This window comes from Papaver somniferum, chromosome 11 (assembly GCF_003573695.1).
Source record: "Papaver somniferum cultivar HN1 chromosome 11, ASM357369v1, whole genome shotgun sequence".
In the NCBI taxonomy this organism is placed as follows: Eukaryota; Viridiplantae; Streptophyta; class Magnoliopsida; order Ranunculales; family Papaveraceae; genus Papaver; species Papaver somniferum.
Window position 1 is genome coordinate 114161061 of NC_039368.1, and position 17073 is coordinate 114178133.

At 35.8% G+C, this 17073-nt stretch overlaps 3 protein-coding genes across 3 annotated transcripts; all 3 read right to left on the reverse strand.

The window, feature by feature from the left end:
- Positions 1-3335: 3335 nt before the first annotated feature.
- LOC113320991 (anthranilate synthase alpha subunit 1, chloroplastic-like) lies at positions 3336-7526 on the reverse strand. The gene is made up of 11 exons (XM_026568877.1): positions 7267-7526; positions 6955-7139; positions 6653-6842; positions 5740-5891; positions 5404-5519; positions 5053-5299; positions 4901-4957; positions 4518-4670; positions 4319-4399; positions 4005-4091; positions 3336-3756 (listed from the first exon to the last, which is right to left on the reverse strand). The coding sequence occupies exons 1-11, from the start codon at positions 7451-7453 to the stop codon at positions 3430-3432; spliced, it is 1782 nt and encodes a 593-aa protein (XP_026424662.1). The 5' UTR covers positions 7454-7526; the 3' UTR covers positions 3336-3429.
- Positions 7527-9528: 2002 nt separating this feature from the next.
- On the reverse strand, positions 9529-12635 carry LOC113321424. Its single transcript, XM_026569327.1, has 4 exons — positions 12482-12635; positions 12232-12330; positions 11956-12132; positions 9529-10461 (listed from the first exon to the last, which is right to left on the reverse strand). The coding sequence occupies exons 1-4, from the start codon at positions 12494-12496 to the stop codon at positions 9862-9864; spliced, it is 891 nt and encodes a 296-aa protein (XP_026425112.1). The 5' UTR covers positions 12497-12635; the 3' UTR covers positions 9529-9861.
- Positions 12636-12849: 214 nt separating this feature from the next.
- LOC113323487 lies at positions 12850-15914 on the reverse strand. Its single transcript, XM_026571806.1, has 4 exons — positions 15737-15914; positions 14354-14452; positions 14006-14242; positions 12850-13426 (listed from the first exon to the last, which is right to left on the reverse strand). Exons 1-4 carry the CDS (start codon positions 15749-15751, stop codon positions 13040-13042), a joined length of 738 nt encoding a protein of 245 aa, XP_026427591.1. The 5' UTR covers positions 15752-15914; the 3' UTR covers positions 12850-13039.
- Between the last annotated feature and the right edge of the window lie 1159 nt (positions 15915-17073).

Below are 17073 nucleotides of genomic sequence, written 5' to 3' on the forward strand. Positions count from 1 at the left end.
TACTAATGCAAAATATATTAAATTTATTAGGTTCTTTAATGATAAACAACCTCACGTTTTTTCTCCTTTTTTTTAAGCAGGTATTTTCCCTAATTTCTAATAATCAATCATTCAAAAGATAACATAAGAAAATTGTTGCTAGAATAAAAGTGGAGCATAAAAAGCCTCATCTTTTTGGGGCTATAAATACTACACGAAGGAAATGTATCGTTAAAAAAAAAGTTCCTCAAATTTTAAAGCAAACTAATATGAGGTTTGGAAAATCTGTTATTTTTGTTACTTCTATTGATGATACTCTAACCGTAAGTAGCATACAAAAGATTGAAATACTAATTGATACATAAACACCCCATATCCGTAGACATATTTTATTACAGAACAAGAGGGCATGACATGGTGTAATTTAAATGTTGAACTATGCTTGACAAGGTTACTCTGGTGAAAACTATTTCAAGGATGTGCATTCTGGCCTTTGGATATTACCATATAAGTATATTTATGTAACCGAGGCATGAAAATGGCATTGCTATTCTTTTATAAACATTATGTAGGAGGTGCACCAAGAATACTCTCACAGTTTGAAAGTTATGAGAAAGGAATCTACTTGTTTCCTTTATGTGAAGAGCTTTCACAGATTTATTGCTAATTATATCTGGAAACCATAGATTCCAAATAACTCATGATAATATACATGCAGAATACTACAGTCATAACTGAAGGAACGCACGGATGTCTTATATGGCACATCAATTACAACTGAGTCCAGAGCCTTTCAACATCATTCTCTTGATATAGGATTAGATATTTCTTCAAGATCCTTTTACAGAGACAAATGTTAACTTGTATATGCATCCATGCATAAACTAAGAAATCATGTTTTGCTTTGAATATAATGTTAAGCATTCAATGACTATCAAATTTTCCTTCATAATTACAAAATACAATTGGAAAAAATAAAACTTTTGTTGTTTTTATCCTTTTACAGAGACAAATGTTAACTTGTATATGCATCCATGCATAAATTAAGAAATCATGTTTTGCTTTGAATATAATGTTAAGCATTCAATGACTATCAAATTTTCATTGAGAATTACAAAATGCAATTGAAAAAATAAAACTTTTGTTTTTTTTATCCTTATACAGAGACTAATGTGAACTTGTATATGCATCCACGCATAAATTAATAAATCATGTTTTGCTTTGAATATAATGTTAAGCATTCAATGACTATCAAATTTGCATTGAGAATTACAAAACGCAATTGAAAAACTAAAACTTTTGTTGTTTTTAACAATATTCGATATTGTTAGAATATGGGCATCCAACTCAAAACCAATTGGCAATGAGTGGACATAACCTAAGAGATTATAAACCGCATGATCTTAGATAACCCAACAACGTGGGACTAATAATATCAACACTTTTTCTCACGTGTATCCTCGATGGGTCTAACACGTGGAAAATAAATCGGGTGACGCGGAGTAAAGGTGCGGTCAAATGACTCGATACAAATAGCCTGCTCTGATACCATGTTAGAATATGGCCATGTAAGTCAAAACCAATTGACAATAAGTGGAGAGGCTCTAAGAGATTATAAATCGCAGGATCTTAGATAACCCAACAATGTGGGGCTAATAATCTCAATAGATATCCTCAACCCATTAACTAATGTATTTGTGCACTTTTGTTGTCGGGAAACAAAGTCACAGACCCGAGATTCAAACACGAAGGTGCGATAATCATTCAAAAAATCAGGATGTAGGCACATTTTGAGATCAACGATATATCCTACAATATACATATATATATATATATATATATATATATATATATATATATATATATATATAATTTTTGATTGTGACTTATCAATAATGAGGGATGATTCATGGAATTCTTAGATGGACAAGGTCAGACAAGAGTTGCGCCATTTTCTCTGCAAAACTCAAACAAAAATGAATTTAAGTGTAATATTTTGATGATATGTTCCTCTTATAATACTGTACATTCCTACAAAAAATGAACACAATTCGAGATGTATAAAACGACCATCTACTCCTTTGAATATCAGCCATTCAACTTTCACGGTTGAAATTAAGATTGGTAAATGGTGAGATTTTTTATCTCGAATTGCGTTCATTTTTTTGTATGAATGTAAAGTATTATAAGAGGAACATATCATAAAAATATTACACTTAAATTCATCGTCGTTTGGGTTTTGCGGAGAAAATGGCGCAAATTTTATCCGGCATTGTCCATCTAAGAGTGTCCATGGGTCCTCCCTCATCGATAATGCTAACCAATTATTGATAAAATAAAAAAAATCGAGAATGGATATTATATTATATCCTAGTGTAATAACCTACACAATAAAAATCCCGATACAATTAATACACATTTATACTAAAACTGTATGTGACAAATGCAAATTATGTCACTGATGTGTCTGACAAGCATTGAATTCGCATCTTGACATGAACACAGCCTCAAATCAAAAACACTAAGAGATTCTCCAATGGATATATGTGAAGATAAATGTCTAAGTCTATATAAGATGGACATTCATTTTTACTAAAATTCATTTTAGACATTATTGAGGTGAATGTCAAGTTTCATACATTCACCTTGATAATATCAAGCTATCCTAGTAAGTTTTTGCAAATTAAAATTGATTCCAAAATATATTAAATAGTCACTGTCAGCTCTAATAAAATTTAAAAGTTACTAAAAATAAAATTTATATTTAATCCATGAAAAATCATAAACAACATCATTGGAGATAAATTACCCTAAATCTAAGGAAAAATTGGAATGAGAATATCTTATTACGTTACCACGCAGGAGTCACATTACCACCATCGAAGAAGAAGCTCTAAACACGGACCAAAAATAACAATACAAAATAAATACTGTACACGGACCAAAAATGACAATCCAAAATAAATACTGTACAAGGCTGTATCGGTGGTTCACGATTGTTTTGTCGGCACACATCCCAAAAAAGTTCATCCTTTCTAAGTCTAGACTTTAAACAGGTGCCGTGTCATGACTTGCATCTAGAGTGTTCTTTTTGGTCCACCCAGAAGTGCCCTGAATAAAAGGGTCCGAGCTACACAGTTTACGACAGTTGCGCCATACACCGAGAGCAATGTGTGCTGTGACATCGTCTACTTTCAGTTTGGGCCGTGATACTTCAGTCCAACATTTTAAATTATTTTTAATAGATCAGCCCAACATTTTAAACTAGCCAGATTGTTCTCCTGAGCTTCTCCCTGTCAGAGTATAATATTTTTCGGAGTAACCAACACTAATCGAGACACACGGAAGAACCATGCTAAATGAAAGAAATTATATTGAATTGAAGGGGTAAAAAAGAGTTGTTTTGATTTCTATGAAAACTGTTATTAGCAACTCAATTTAGAAACTGCATCAAGATTTGTCAACAAAAGCCGACTCTGCGAGCTCAATGGCTCGTACTAGACCAGCGGCTTTGTTTTCACATTCGCGTTGTTCATCATCAGGATTACTATCAGCAACGATACCAGCACCGGCCTGCAGATGAGCAACCCATTCCCGTCGCCTGTTCACATTCTTGTATGAGTACATAGTGTCATAATGATTTCCTGTTGGGAATACAATGGTGCGCAAAGCAAGTGCAATGTCCATGTCGCCCGACAAAGACACACTCCCAAATCCACCGCTGTATGGTCCTCGCCTTGTAACCTCTAATTCGTCAATCAACTCCATGGCTTTCACCTGTTTTATATGATAGGTTAACAACTTAGTGGAGACCAAGAAGAAAATTATGATGAAAGATCTAATTGTCAACTGTTGATGATTGGTAAGAAGCACAAAATATTAAATAATAACCTCTAGTTCGCTTTCCTATTTTTGTTTCATGGCCATAAGTTTAATCTTTGAAAAGAAGTTTTCTTTATATGTAAAATGAAAAATACCTAAGTCAACTATTGATATAAGAAAAATGATCAGAGAAGTGATAAAACCTTAGGTGCCCCACTAACTGTTCCAACTGGCAATGCAGCACGTAAAGCATCCCAACAAGTAAGATCATCAAGTAATTCTCCAGTAACCTGCATGGATAATCAATAGCAGTTATATGTAAGGAGTTTGGCACAGATTAATTTCACTAGCTCAACAAATACTGGAGACTAAAAAACAAAATAAAAGGGAACAAATTTCTTTCACATATTCATTTATTGATGCAGAATTCAGATTAAAGCGCAAAGAGTAAGTCCATAGTTGAGCCGGTTGTAACAAATTGAATGAACATTTTTATAGTGGGTGGAGAGATTCTCACAGTGGAGCTAATGTGCATGACATGGGAATATCTTTCGATATTCATTAATTTTTCCACCTTCACAGAACCGGGTTTAGAAACCTGCAGGAGAAATAAGCCTTTAAATTGTCTGAAAATAAATTGCACACCAATGCTATGGATATATAAAGTGTTGACAGATATGGTGATTGACGTAAAACCAGGGAATCAGAAATGTCACCTTTCCGACATCATTCCTTCCCAAATCAACAAGCATAATGTGCTCAGCACATTGCTTTTCATCAGCCAACAGCTGCTTCTCCGCCATCTTATCTTCTTCCTCCGTCTTTCCTCTTCTAATTGTTCCAGCAAGTGGTCGATTAACTATCTTCCCCTGTCAACAGAAAATAACTTTATTGTTACCAAACGATGGCCATGAACGCAACAGTATCTGTGTAATATAATATCAATGTTTAATCACTAACTTTATTATATAGAATTTAACATTCAATGCTGATCCTAGAACTTGGATAATAAAACTGTTATTACTAGTAAAGTGGTGTATTTAGAGTTGCTAACAATATCAAAGCACCAACTGTGCCAGAAATAACAATTTCAGCTTACCTTCTTCACTCGGGTAAGAATCTCTGGGCTTGACGCAACAAGGATGCATCCTCTAGCCTGATGAAGATGGAAACATGGAGCTCTGTCAATTTTAACTATTCGAGAAAGGAAGATCTACTGGAAGTATGGAAAACTGACGATAAGATAAATACCTGTAAATAAGTCATGTAAGGACTTGGGTTCACAACCCTCAGTGCTCTATATACTTCAAATGGATCAGCAAAAGTACGGCGTTCAAAACGTTGGCTTAGCACAATCTGGAAAATATCACCAGCCAAGATATGTTCCTTCGCTTCAAGCACAGCTTTCTTATATGTTTCACTTGACATGGTCGATGTCTTTAATGGAGAACCAAAAAGGGGAGTTTGTATGTTCACAGACCCCGCAGCTAACTTCGGTCTAATAAAAAATCAAATAATTTATAGAAGGAGAATATTCAAAGATAGCAGCTGTGAAGACAGGTATATAAAAAAAATACAAGTGGTAGGAGATGACCAACTCACGTGTCAATATCATGTACTGTAGATGTTAAAACTTCAAGTTTGCTCATCCCATCTTCATAAGCCTCTTGAACTGAAGAATATCGATCTAGCCGCACCCAGTGAATCACGTATACTCTCTGTATGAGAAGGAAAATGAAACCACTTACGAGAATGAATTTAAGAAGCATGTGCATGTATTCAAACCAAGCAATAAGCAGAGCCATAAACTACTCAGTTTTACAAGCGTCAACCTGTGCACGTCATCTTCAATAGCTTAGGTGAGAATTAAACAGGTAAACATGTTGAAACTCAATCATATTCTTCTCTTAAGATCCCAAAATGAGCACATTATAGTACCTTTTCTACATGATCAAACACAATCACGTCATCGTAGAAACCTAAATGAAGATCCGCAAGGTTCCTATCATCTTTTGGTGCAGCTGAGAATGGAAGCTTTTTGCTTTCTGCATACCGCACTGTATCATAAGAGAAATAACCTACCCATCCACCTGGTCATGACAACGTTTACCTTTTTTTAATGCATACAGGAGACAACGAATTTTAAAAAGTTAACAATTCGAAGACTGAAGTTGAGCTACACGAGTAAGTAGTTGTTAATGATGGAATGTGCTACAGACATATACTGGCAAGTATCAATAGGATATGATGCTGTTGTCCGCGTTAAAGAACAGAAAGGCCATAAGTATTTCAAGGAATCTCAAATAGCAAGAAACAGTTGCATGCGGTCTTACATAGAAATTGTCATTATCAACAATTTTACACTACGTCTCCAAGTGAGTTTGTTCTGGGAAAATTAATGAAGATGTTTAGTACATTTAAGGAAATACTGATATGGATAAGTTTTAAAACTCCGGTATACAAAGTAAGAAATATGATTACTCAACAGAAAGTAGAGATAGCGAAAAAGATTGATAAACGAAGCAAAGTCACTTGAGATAATTTTAAATGCATATCAAAGACCTGTGATGACAACGTTATTGCGTGCTTAAGTTGTTGCCGCATTATCTCCACCGGCATTTATTTTCCAACCCATTCAGGATAAATGCACGTGTAGATAATGCAGATTAGGAAAATCGACAAGCAACTGAATAGACCCGACAACTGTGTATCACCATGCTGCTTCAAATTAAAACAAACCAACTTGTGTTTATCCACTACAATAAAAAACATTTCCTAAGCAACCCAAGTACCAATCAAAGAATATCCACAATTTAAGAAAGTCATATCAAATCAAGTAGTAGAGAATTACCACAAAAGGCATCGGGCAACTCATTAATAAGCTGTGGAGTTAATCCCTCCATTAATCTTCTAGGTATCACCATAGGATCTTCAACAACTTCTTCAGTCCTATGTCCCTTTTCATGATCCAATATTGTCACTACATTTTCTTTAGCTATAACTTCCATACTTGGTTGTGCACCAACCACGCTATACCTACCCTATAATAACACAAATTAACCAAGCCAAAAACCTTCAACAATCACAAAATACAATTATCACCAAAAAAAATAATCCATAAGCTCAAATGTAAACAAAAAAAAAACAACTTACAACATTAGAAGCTCGGGCACCTTGTTCAACTGATTCAAACAGAAAACTCGGGGCGTCTCTATCGTCTTCTTTAACCAAACACCGATACGCAAGAACCGGCGTTAAATGATCGGAGAATATGCATTTGAATAATGGAATCAAATTCCCATTCTTAGATGCTTCTTTGAACTTCACCTCATCATTCACTGCACAAAAACAGAAAAAAAAAAATCAAGACATAAAAAATAAAAAATCAACAGATATTATTACTACACCTCGTTTACATCACCACATTAGAATCAGAAACACAGAAAAAGGGGAGGAATCAATTACCTAAAGATGGAGGAGGAGGCGGAGGAGGAGCAGTAGCGCAACATTTCAAAGATTGAAAACAAGCGGGAGAATTCAAGAAACTCAGCGAATTCGGTGATAGATTTCGTCTTCTCCCATTACAGAATGTCTGAGGATGGAATCGAATAAACGAAGGAGATATACTTCGAGAAACTGCTAATTTCTCCATTAGGTTTTTAGAGGAAGAAGAATAAACGCAGCGAATTTGTTTTAATTTTGTATTTTCCCAGGAGGAGCTAACGGATGATTTTTTTCGTTTTGGTTTTTTATAATGGGAAGTGTATCTAAGATGCAAGGTGGGGCCCACAAACAATAAATTTGTTGTAAATACCGAAGATACCCTCCCCGAAATGGGGATGGAAAATTGAACTGAAGAAGTTGCCTTCTGTTGTTTACAATGAAAGATTCTGTTTAGCAGTGATTATTTGCATGCAGGCAATCGGGTCTCATTTTGTTAATGTAATTAAGCAAAATGCAACTGAGTCGAAATTACACATTGGAAATGCTATATCCAATTCAACGTATGTTGCAACATCTCAACAAACATATCCGGATTATGGCCTTAAATGCAGACTAACCTGCTACGCAAAGTCACTAGGGATTGATTACGGTGTTTATCCGGTATATGACAATTTTTGCAGGTGGCATAATAGGAGTAATTGTTCTGCGGTTTATGTTCAAGTCACTCATAATTCCATTTTTTTTTAATACTTATTGTTAAACTTGTCGTTTTTGTTAATATAAGAGTGTTAAACCAGGATATTGATAGCGTTGGAGATTCTAAAATTGAATGCAAAATTATTTAATAGCATCTCAATGAACTTATACTCCTTTTATTTTTGAAAAAGAGATAGTTTCATTTGTTTTTTCATTTTAGCCTAGAAATAAACCAAATTAAAAAAGTGAAAATATCTCTTTTTTCCAGAAACGGAGAGAGTATAATTTACATTTAGGGACAGGGACAAAAAAAAGGGGGATTTTCCCTTTTTTCGGGCAGATAAAGGGAAAAAAAGGCAATGTCTTTTTCTTTTTTGGTTCGACCTATAAAAAGATAGACTCTGGAGCTTTAGATTCAGTTGAAGTACAGATAAATCTAACTAACGAAGACAAAAACAAGAGTAATATATAGAATTACATGATAGTACTGTAATAGTTTAATATAGGAGAATTCATATAAAATTTTATGGGTCTTTTCGCTTTCGTTGGTCAACAACCAACAAAAAAAAAGAGTTTTCTTCTTCGAAACACCTACAGATGTAGGGGGAATCATAGGAAAAAAAGAAATTATGTCATTCCGAAGAAGTCTTCTACAGAGGGAAAGCTTCTTACGAATGAAAGTGAAAGTTAGTGGAGAGGAAAGATCTCCAGAAATTCTTATCTCATTCCATTCCAGCGGCTCGACCAGTAATCAATGGAATCTTAACTGAGCGCTGATCCACCTTGTTATTAAAATTAAGAAAATACCTTTCTTTCTCGGATGTATGCCGGATTAATCTGGAATGCCTACTTTTATTTAGGTCCTAGAAATAATGCCATATCTTGTACTTAATGCTTAACTACACGGAGAGTATCGAGGTGCATGGGATGTTTGAATACTTAAAACGCTTGGAGTAAAATGTTTTTCCCAAGGCAGAAGTCAATTCTAATACTATCAGAAGTCTTCACAAAAACTATTGTTTCCTAAGAGTAATTACAAAACTATGTTCCAGAACTAACTTCTGGTCTAAGGTATCCGGTGATTCCAGCCACATACCCTCATACATTATTGGCTCTGTTTCTAGTTGCATAGTTATTCAACTGTTTGCTTTAATACATATAATAACTTCCAAGTTTTCGAAGTCTTATTTTATTCTCCTTTTCCAATCAACATAGAGCTTATCCAACCAATGATGCAATCCATTTCATTGGCATCATCTTTGTGCACCTTAAAATAGTGACAAGAAAATATACTAATAAAGAGCATTTCTGGCCTCTCACTAGCTGGTGGGTGATTCGCTGATTTGTAAAATAGCTGTTCTTTCTTTTTTCATCACCTATTTTAATATCGCTTTATGACCGCTTAGTCCAGGCCGGAGTCTTTAATACTACTACACACCGAATAACAACTACTAAGAAACAGAAAAGGCGAAAAACTGTCTAAGAGCAATCATCAGGCCTAATAATTTAATCTGTAATGCGAGGTCACAGGGCCTGTAGAGGTCTAGCTTTTGAGTACACGCAGGATGAATTTTAAAGGAAGGAAAGGGACAAAAAAAGAGAAGAAGATTGTACCCCATCCAAACTCCCAACTGAAAGCTTGGTGCAATTATGATCCAATTCCAAACATTCCTGGTCTGTCTATTTATGTACATATATATTTTATCGAACTAATATAAGGATTCACAAAGAAGAACATACCTAAAGTACACAACGTCCTAAAGTACACAACATCCTTCTGAACAGCAAGAGGAACTTCAATGTCAAGAGTTGGTTGGTGTCAGGTTGGTTTCTGTTGTGTGTTCATATGGTCAGTCCCAGTCCTATCAATTATCAAACATTCCTGGTCGTTCATTCTATCTAACAGCATGCTAGTTCCTGCTATGTTGCACCCACGGCATCCCACCAAGACTTCTGTACTTCCCTGGGAATTACTGACCCCTCCCTGACCATTCTTTCACGAACTGAAGCCTTTGTCTCAGAGAACACATAGTCGTCTTCACCATCATCCTCATTATCAAGCAAACCAAAACAGGGCCTCCTCATACAGTACTGGGGAGAACCTTGCAGAGGCCCAGTAAGTCTTTCTTGCGACTTCTCTTGTGCAGAGACCAACTTGCCATCATCATTTCCATAGGTTAGAAGACCAGCAGGTTTTCTTTGTGACCTCTCTTTTTCTGCAGCTGGCAAAAGATACTGGGGAGAACCTTGCACAGGCCCAGTAAGTCTTTCTTGCGACTTCTCTTGTGCAGAGACCAACTTGTCATCATCATTTCCAAAGACTACAAGAGCAGTAAGTTCTCTTAGCGACCTCTCTTTTTGTGCAGCTGGCAAAAGATACTTGTTGTCTTCTATTATCTTCTTCGCCTCCTCAGTCCTAGACTCATAGCCAATGTGTTCAAATACAGTGATTGCTTTTGATGTCCTTGCAGCTGAACATGACCTTGTAATTCTCTTTTCAACAATGCTTGAATTGTTTTCCTAGACACAGGGATAGAAGGAATATCAGCTGAACTTAGCTACTCCGGAAGAAAAATAATGCTTAACATACGAAACATGGAGGGAGAAACCTTAAAGATCAACTAGGAAGAATTATACAACTAATCTGCAGGTGTCCAATTATGAGAGATAAGGACTTGACATGCAGAATCCACAATATAAAGTCCAGAACACACTATGACGACTTATGACTGCCTCTAATGATTTGATTACCAAGTTATGCACTCCCAGCCAATTAATAAATAACTCATTTCTATGATCCTGTAACAAATTCCCCAACTACGTTGTGCCATATGATCATGGATATTTGATGTTAAGTGAATCCGAAGAGTTCTCTTTTCCCCACCCATATCCAATTGTCCATGAGTAGGTAAATAAATAGGCAACGAACCTAAGATTTCAGCACGTTTAGCAAATACACTAAATATGCTGTGTAGCATTTAGGCAAATCATATGAACATTAAAGCATTATACAAAGGCATGACGATCTAGTACAGTATAAGCAAAATTGAACTGCGAATAAATATTTCATGGGGTTAAATAAGTTTGTAAAAAGTCGCCTCAAATAAAACTAAGCAAAACTGCAAAAGCTAAACTAAGTACACTGAGCAGTATTGCACAGAAAATGAATGGCAAGAATATGATCGGTTTAGCAGCATACTAAGTGTTGGTTTTGCAGAGAAAACTAAGTACACTCATCCTTGTAACATTTCCACAATAACAATGTCATACCAAGTGTTGGTTCTACTTCCTAAGTAAACAGAATTAAAACACTATGACAAAGAAAGTGAGAAACTCGAATTGAAGTTGCAGCACAAGATCTTCAACAATTCGAAGTTAAATTGCTGGCATTTGGTTTGTTCTTGCAACTGGTATACACACCAAAGGATGAGCCCTAGGAAGAGTTAAACCCTTTCCTTCAGTCATGTTAACAGGTAAACTCTCTCCATTTTAATTTTTCATTCAAAATACTGTATAATTCCAGCTAAGGTTGTCTGTAATAATTGCAATGCCAATGAAGTTCCTGGGCATCCTCTCCTCCCGCTTCCAAATGGTAACAAATGAAAATGCTGTCCTATAACATCTAATGAACTTCGTCCGCTACCTTCTTCATGCATGAATCTTTCTGGTTGGAATTTGAGTGGGTTTTCCCAATTCTTAGGGCCTCTGCCGATTGCCTACACATTAATGAAAAGTCGGGTTCCTGCAGGTATGTCGTAACCTAACACTTTACAGTCTTCAGAGATTATCTAAGAATGATCGGACCAGTCGGGTGTAATCGCAATGTTTCTTTTACAATTGCTTGAATGTAAGGGAGGTAAGATTAGACTCTTCCACCAAATTACTACTTCACTTAAAATCGTGTGATAGATAAACTAAAACGAATAAGGGCATGTATGAATCCGTTGCAAATTCACAATCGTTCAGTAAACACTAATGACACAAAACGATTTAGTAAGTTACAAAAGAACTAACCAGAAGTTGCTGGTCTTCATCTTCTTCCTCTTTCTCCTTCAGAAGTAGGTTCCCTAGGTCTTCTTCATCTTCTGGTCCTTTTAAGAGTAACATCTCTTGATCTTCCAAGAGACACTCAATCAGTAACTTGTATGAACATTCCTCAATGAAGATCCAACCTTCATCTTTACCATAAACCTACAAACACTCATCCACTGTAAATGAATATAACAACAAAAGGGGTTTCTCTTTTAAGTTCAAATAACAAAAGGGTGAGTAATCTTTTTGGGTGTTTACCTTCAAAAGGGAATCAATTTTAGACCGAATCACTCTCTTTGGAAACCCTAGACTTAATGGCCCCAAATGATCATAAGCGGCATCATATCGAGTTAGTTTCTGCAAAAAAACTCCAAGAAGATTGTAAGAAAATTTGGAGAATAAAACAATTTCTGAAACTCAGTGAAGCAAACACTAACAGGACAGATGTACTGTGACACAGTAAGATTGGGGAAGCTATTTCATAAGAAAATTTGGAACTTTTGCATACCTTTTTGGGCGCCATTGCTCCAAACGAGACCCTAGTAGTTTAAAGAAAAATTGGAGGAGGAGGAACGCAGCAGATGAAGAAGCGAATAATATCCCTCTGTTTTTTTACTTTTACCTTTTTCTAAGGGCGCCGAGAGAATATTGGGAAACGTCCCTGCAGCGGTTAGCTTTGTCCCTTTTCGTTACAACCGGAGACGCTCTGAAGAAGTGGGACTTAGGGTTAGGTTAGTGGACCATTTGGAAGCGTTTGAAAAGTGTGTCAAAATAAGAGCCATTTAGCCAAACGGAAGGGTAAAATCGTAAATGACAAATATTTAGATTATAAATTTATTTAAGATTTTTAGTAGCTTGATTTTCATAGTAGAATCATAATATAAACTAAATATTAGTGAATTGATTAGAAGTTGAAGAAATACAGTGCACAAAAATTTGCATGCCTAACAACATTCCCAGTAGGCTGGCAACATAGCAAAAGCTGCAAGACTTCACCATCTTTCATCTTATTTTTTGCTGTACAGTATGTTTAATTACAAAAAACTGTGTTGGCATAGAGAGAAACTCACACACCCACCACATCCCACCGAGACTTGCGTTGTTTTCGAGGAGTTACCGACCTCTCTCCGGCTATCCGTTCACGAAGTGAAGCCTTTGTCTCAAAGAACACGTAGTTCTCTTCACAGTCATCTTCATCATGATCATCACTTTCATAGAAACCAAAGCAAGGCCTCCTGGTAAGGCGTTGAGGTGTCCCGGTTCCAGTGGGTTCAGAAATCTCAACTTCACTGGATTCAGGTATTTCCATTGTATAGGACGCCGCCTCTGCAACTGAAGCGAACCTGCCATTCTCTGCTATTCTACTTTTGACGTTCCACACCTCTCCAATTGAGGATAACCTGCCATTCTCTGTGAGTCTCTTATCAATTTCAGCTAGGCTTGAAATCTTCGGCTATAGACACAAGGATAGAAGGATCATCAGCTAAACAAAACTGTTGTGAAGAAAAAATAATGCTTTGGGGACTATTAACACTGAAGAAAAGAACCTCAAAAGAAACAGGAAAAATCTTATTTCTGTTGTTGATTTATAGCAAATAATTATCGAACATGCAGAACAAAACACATTGCAGATCCTGTAACAAATAGTACAAGTCACTTAGTCACACTGTGCTAAAAGACTAGGGGAATTTGAAGCCAAGTGGGATCCCTTCCCTGGAGTTACATCTGATATTCCCTATTTCCATTAGTAGACAAATACATATGCACGACCGTAAGATTGCATTAACCTTGTTATAGCTTATAACAAACAGAAATCTCATGCAGTTCAGCAAGTTTATAAAATTTGCCAAAAATTCACGAAAACTAGGAAATTTAAACTAAGGTTAAAATCTAGTTACACTTGCACAAGACAATCAGAAAGGCAAAATATCAAAAAAGAAATAAGGGCATGCACAAAAGAAACACCACAGTGTTTCAACAAATACAAATAACACAACCTATCTAGAAGTTAATCAAACGAAATAAACCTTACCGGAGGTTGTTCCTCACTCTCTTGATCTTCTTCTTCTTCTTCTTCGTCGTCCTTTTCCTTTGAAAATAATTCATGGTGATCTTTTTCTTCTTTATCTTTTAGCAGTAATATTTCCCGATCTTCTTCTTCTACTTCTTTTCCTTTTAGAAGTAATTTCTCTTGCTCTTCCAAGAGGCAGTCAATCAATAACTTATATGCACCATCTTCGATGAAAACCCAACCTTCGTCTCCATAAACCTACAACATAAACCAACAAACTAATTCCTATTTACTGCAAATAAAAATATTGCAACCCAAAGGTTTTCCTTTACTTCAGAAAATAAAAAGAGAGGAACTATTGAGTTTTACCTTCAAAAGAGAATCAATCTTCTTCCTAATGACCTTCTTGGTAAAGCCTAACCCTCCTCTTCCCAAATGATCATAAGCGGCATCATATCGTGTTAGTTTCTGCAAAATATCACAAGAGAAAACATAAAATTGCATAATAAAAGAAAGAGTAATGAATGATGGAAAACATTAGCAAGCCTTCTAGGACTGCATTTCTAGAACTTAACAAGCTATCTTACACCTCTTATTTCCAAGTGGAGGATAATTCGTATGTTTCCGACAACTTGACGGAAAAAAGGTCATCCTAAGAAGTAACATGTGAATTAATACAAAAGAAACTCTTCATATCCGATGTACAATACACTGAATATGCTCAAATGGTGTTATAGCTTGTTCACACACGCCCCTATACATATTCAAAGAAAGCTTACGGAAAGATTAAAGATCGGGCGAGATATGAAGAACACCGTAAGAAGCATTACTCTTATCCAGATACATGACCTCACCTATCTTAGTTTGAATAAAAACGATTTAACTAGACTCCACATGTAGAACCCTTTAGCATCAAAACAAACCCAATAGATAAGAAGAAAGTTGAAGGTTGAAGATATATTTGATACATTCTCAAGAGTGAGAATGTTCTATGTCTCTGATTTTCACTGAGGCATGTAATCTATTACCAATAGTCAAACAAACACGAATACAAGAAATTATATTTGCTACATAAAACTCACATTTCATAATAAGATAACAAGGAAATTATCATAACCACATCGTAACATAGAATTTTGGAGATGTTCACATCACATATGTAGTGAATTCACTAGAACAGAATAGAAACTTGTAAAATAGAAGATAAGGTAATGGTTGATTGGTAACATATGCAGACATGGTTGGGCAGCATTGCTACAAGGTAATAAATACACTTTAAGAAGGAACATGTGAAATTATACAAAGAAGGTCTACTTATGTAATCTATGATAGACGATTAGGTAGAGGTCTTCATCCCAAGAATCCATTGGGATAATAAAATGGCTCAGATTCTCTTAGCCAGCTAGTTCATAAATAAACCCTATTAAAGACCACTCTAGAAAGCCATATTCTTATCTAGTTACCAGTATGCGATAGAAGTAGTATTACTGTTGTCTAATTACATGTCTGCGTCCATCAAACTTTGGGCAAAAAGAGTTCAACAAGAGTCGCCAAATAGAACCCCTTTTGTGTCAATAGCAACAACTGATAAAAAAAGTTGCAGAAGTATGTATATGGTAACTACTCAATACATGTAACATGCATCTGTAGTTTGATTGAGGCATATGAACAAACGCTTAAGGTGAAGAACGGCAGTATAGCAAAGATTGACGGAACAAATTATACTGCCAACAGATATCAAAGGACACAAACCTTTTTTGGAGCCATTGTTGACGGAAATAAACCCTAGCTTCAAAACAAAACAAAAATGAAGGAAGTAGAGATGATTTCTTTGATTTTTTGGGTTTGCCTCCGCAGAGAACAATTTTGTGCGAGTAGGTAAGTTATCATTGTTTAAATCGCTGAATCTGTAGCCATTGATGGGAGAGGAGACGGGTTTAGGTGTACGAGGTATATACAGCATAATATCACTTCTAAGTGGGACGGACGGTGAGGGTCCATTTGGCATGTCTAAAATGGACGTATTGGAGGTGTCAGGAGTGCAGTTGAGGGGCAGTGCACTTTGATTCTTCGTATTTGGCATGTTATAGGGGAGCGCTTGCAAATCTGCTTATTTGGCATGTGATTAGGGGCAGAACATCTCAACATCAGCTACAAGTGGACTAACAGGTACCCAAGAGTACAGCTGTCGGTGCCAATCAGTCTTTTCTAGTAAACATAGATAGTTGACGATTGGAGGGTTTGTAAAGAATCCTAGGCTGCACCCAAGCCCGGATTCTCCGTACTATTCACGAATTATTCACGTTTTTTTACGTAACGATCGGGACCGAACAGAACGCACGTATTTTTCTAATCTCGAATAGGATACGCGGTTAATATGGCTTCAGAGAATAATACGCGAACTTTACGGAGTCGCGTATATTATGGTAGTTCGGTTCGCCTGATATTCTGTTCAAATTGTTTTACACGTTCATACTTAAGCCCACATTTACAAGCCTATCCAACTTTGAAGACCCACTATAGCTCATTTCCGTTTTTTATATAAAAAATGTAGACAGAAAGGGAATAGATGCAAACACCTAATGCCTTAGGAAGGATCACTCCGACCATTGAGCTTCGACTTAATTGGTGTTATTATTTAAAATATCATATATATATATATATCGTTTTTATCATGTTTTCTACGTATTATTTTACCAAAAGCAATTTTAATATAGTCGAATTTTAAACGCCGCAATAGTATCTTAAAAACGAATTATACACGTACGTATATTGTTTCGAATTATTCCCGAATCATGAACCGTTGATCGAATTTGACCAAATTTTATTTTCCATTAAATGAAATCATTAAAAGTTCAAATTTGACCAAATTTCATTATTCCCGAATCATGAACTCATCGGTATAAAAGTTCAAAATTGTCCCTATTAAATTACTAAATAAATTAAGCTATTACCTTATTATCTTTTTTCCATTAAATTTAATCCAGTTAAGGGGGAATCATAAATCTGTTATCTGTATTCTTCTCTTTTCTCTCATCAATCATAATGAAGATGATGAACTCAACTTCTTTTATTGACGAGATTATAAA

What these genes read in the sequence shown, in the direction of transcription:
- LOC113320991 (XM_026568877.1), bottom strand. Translation starts at nt 7,453, where the DNA reads ATGGAGAAATTAGCAGTTTCTCGAAGTATATCTCCTTCGTTTATTCGA. An exon ending in ACAGTACATGATATTGACAC is followed by an intron (nt 5,300 to 5,403) that starts GTGAGTTGGTCA and finishes ATTTTTTATTAG; the next exon opens with ACCGAAGTTAGCTGCGGGGT. An exon ending in TTCTTACCCGAGTGAAGAAG is followed by an intron (nt 4,671 to 4,900) that starts GTAAGCTGAAAT and finishes TTCTGTTGACAG; the next exon opens with GGGAAGATAGTTAATCGACC.
- LOC113323487 (XM_026571806.1), bottom strand. An exon ending in AGATTGATTCTCTTTTGAAG is followed by an intron (nt 14,243 to 14,353) that starts GTAAAACTCAAT and finishes TTTATGTTGTAG; the next exon opens with GTTTATGGAGACGAAGGTTG. An exon ending in AGAGTGAGGAACAACCTCCG is followed by an intron (nt 13,427 to 14,005) that starts GTAAGGTTTATT and finishes TTGTGTCTATAG; the next exon opens with CCGAAGATTTCAAGCCTAGC.
- LOC113321424 (XM_026569327.1), bottom strand. An exon ending in AAATTGATTCCCTTTTGAAG is followed by an intron (nt 12,133 to 12,231) that starts GTAAACACCCAA and finishes GAGTGTTTGTAG; the next exon opens with GTTTATGGTAAAGATGAAGG. An exon ending in ATGAAGACCAGCAACTTCTG is followed by an intron (nt 10,462 to 11,955) that starts GTTAGTTCTTTT and finishes CCCTGTGTCTAG; the next exon opens with GAAAACAATTCAAGCATTGT.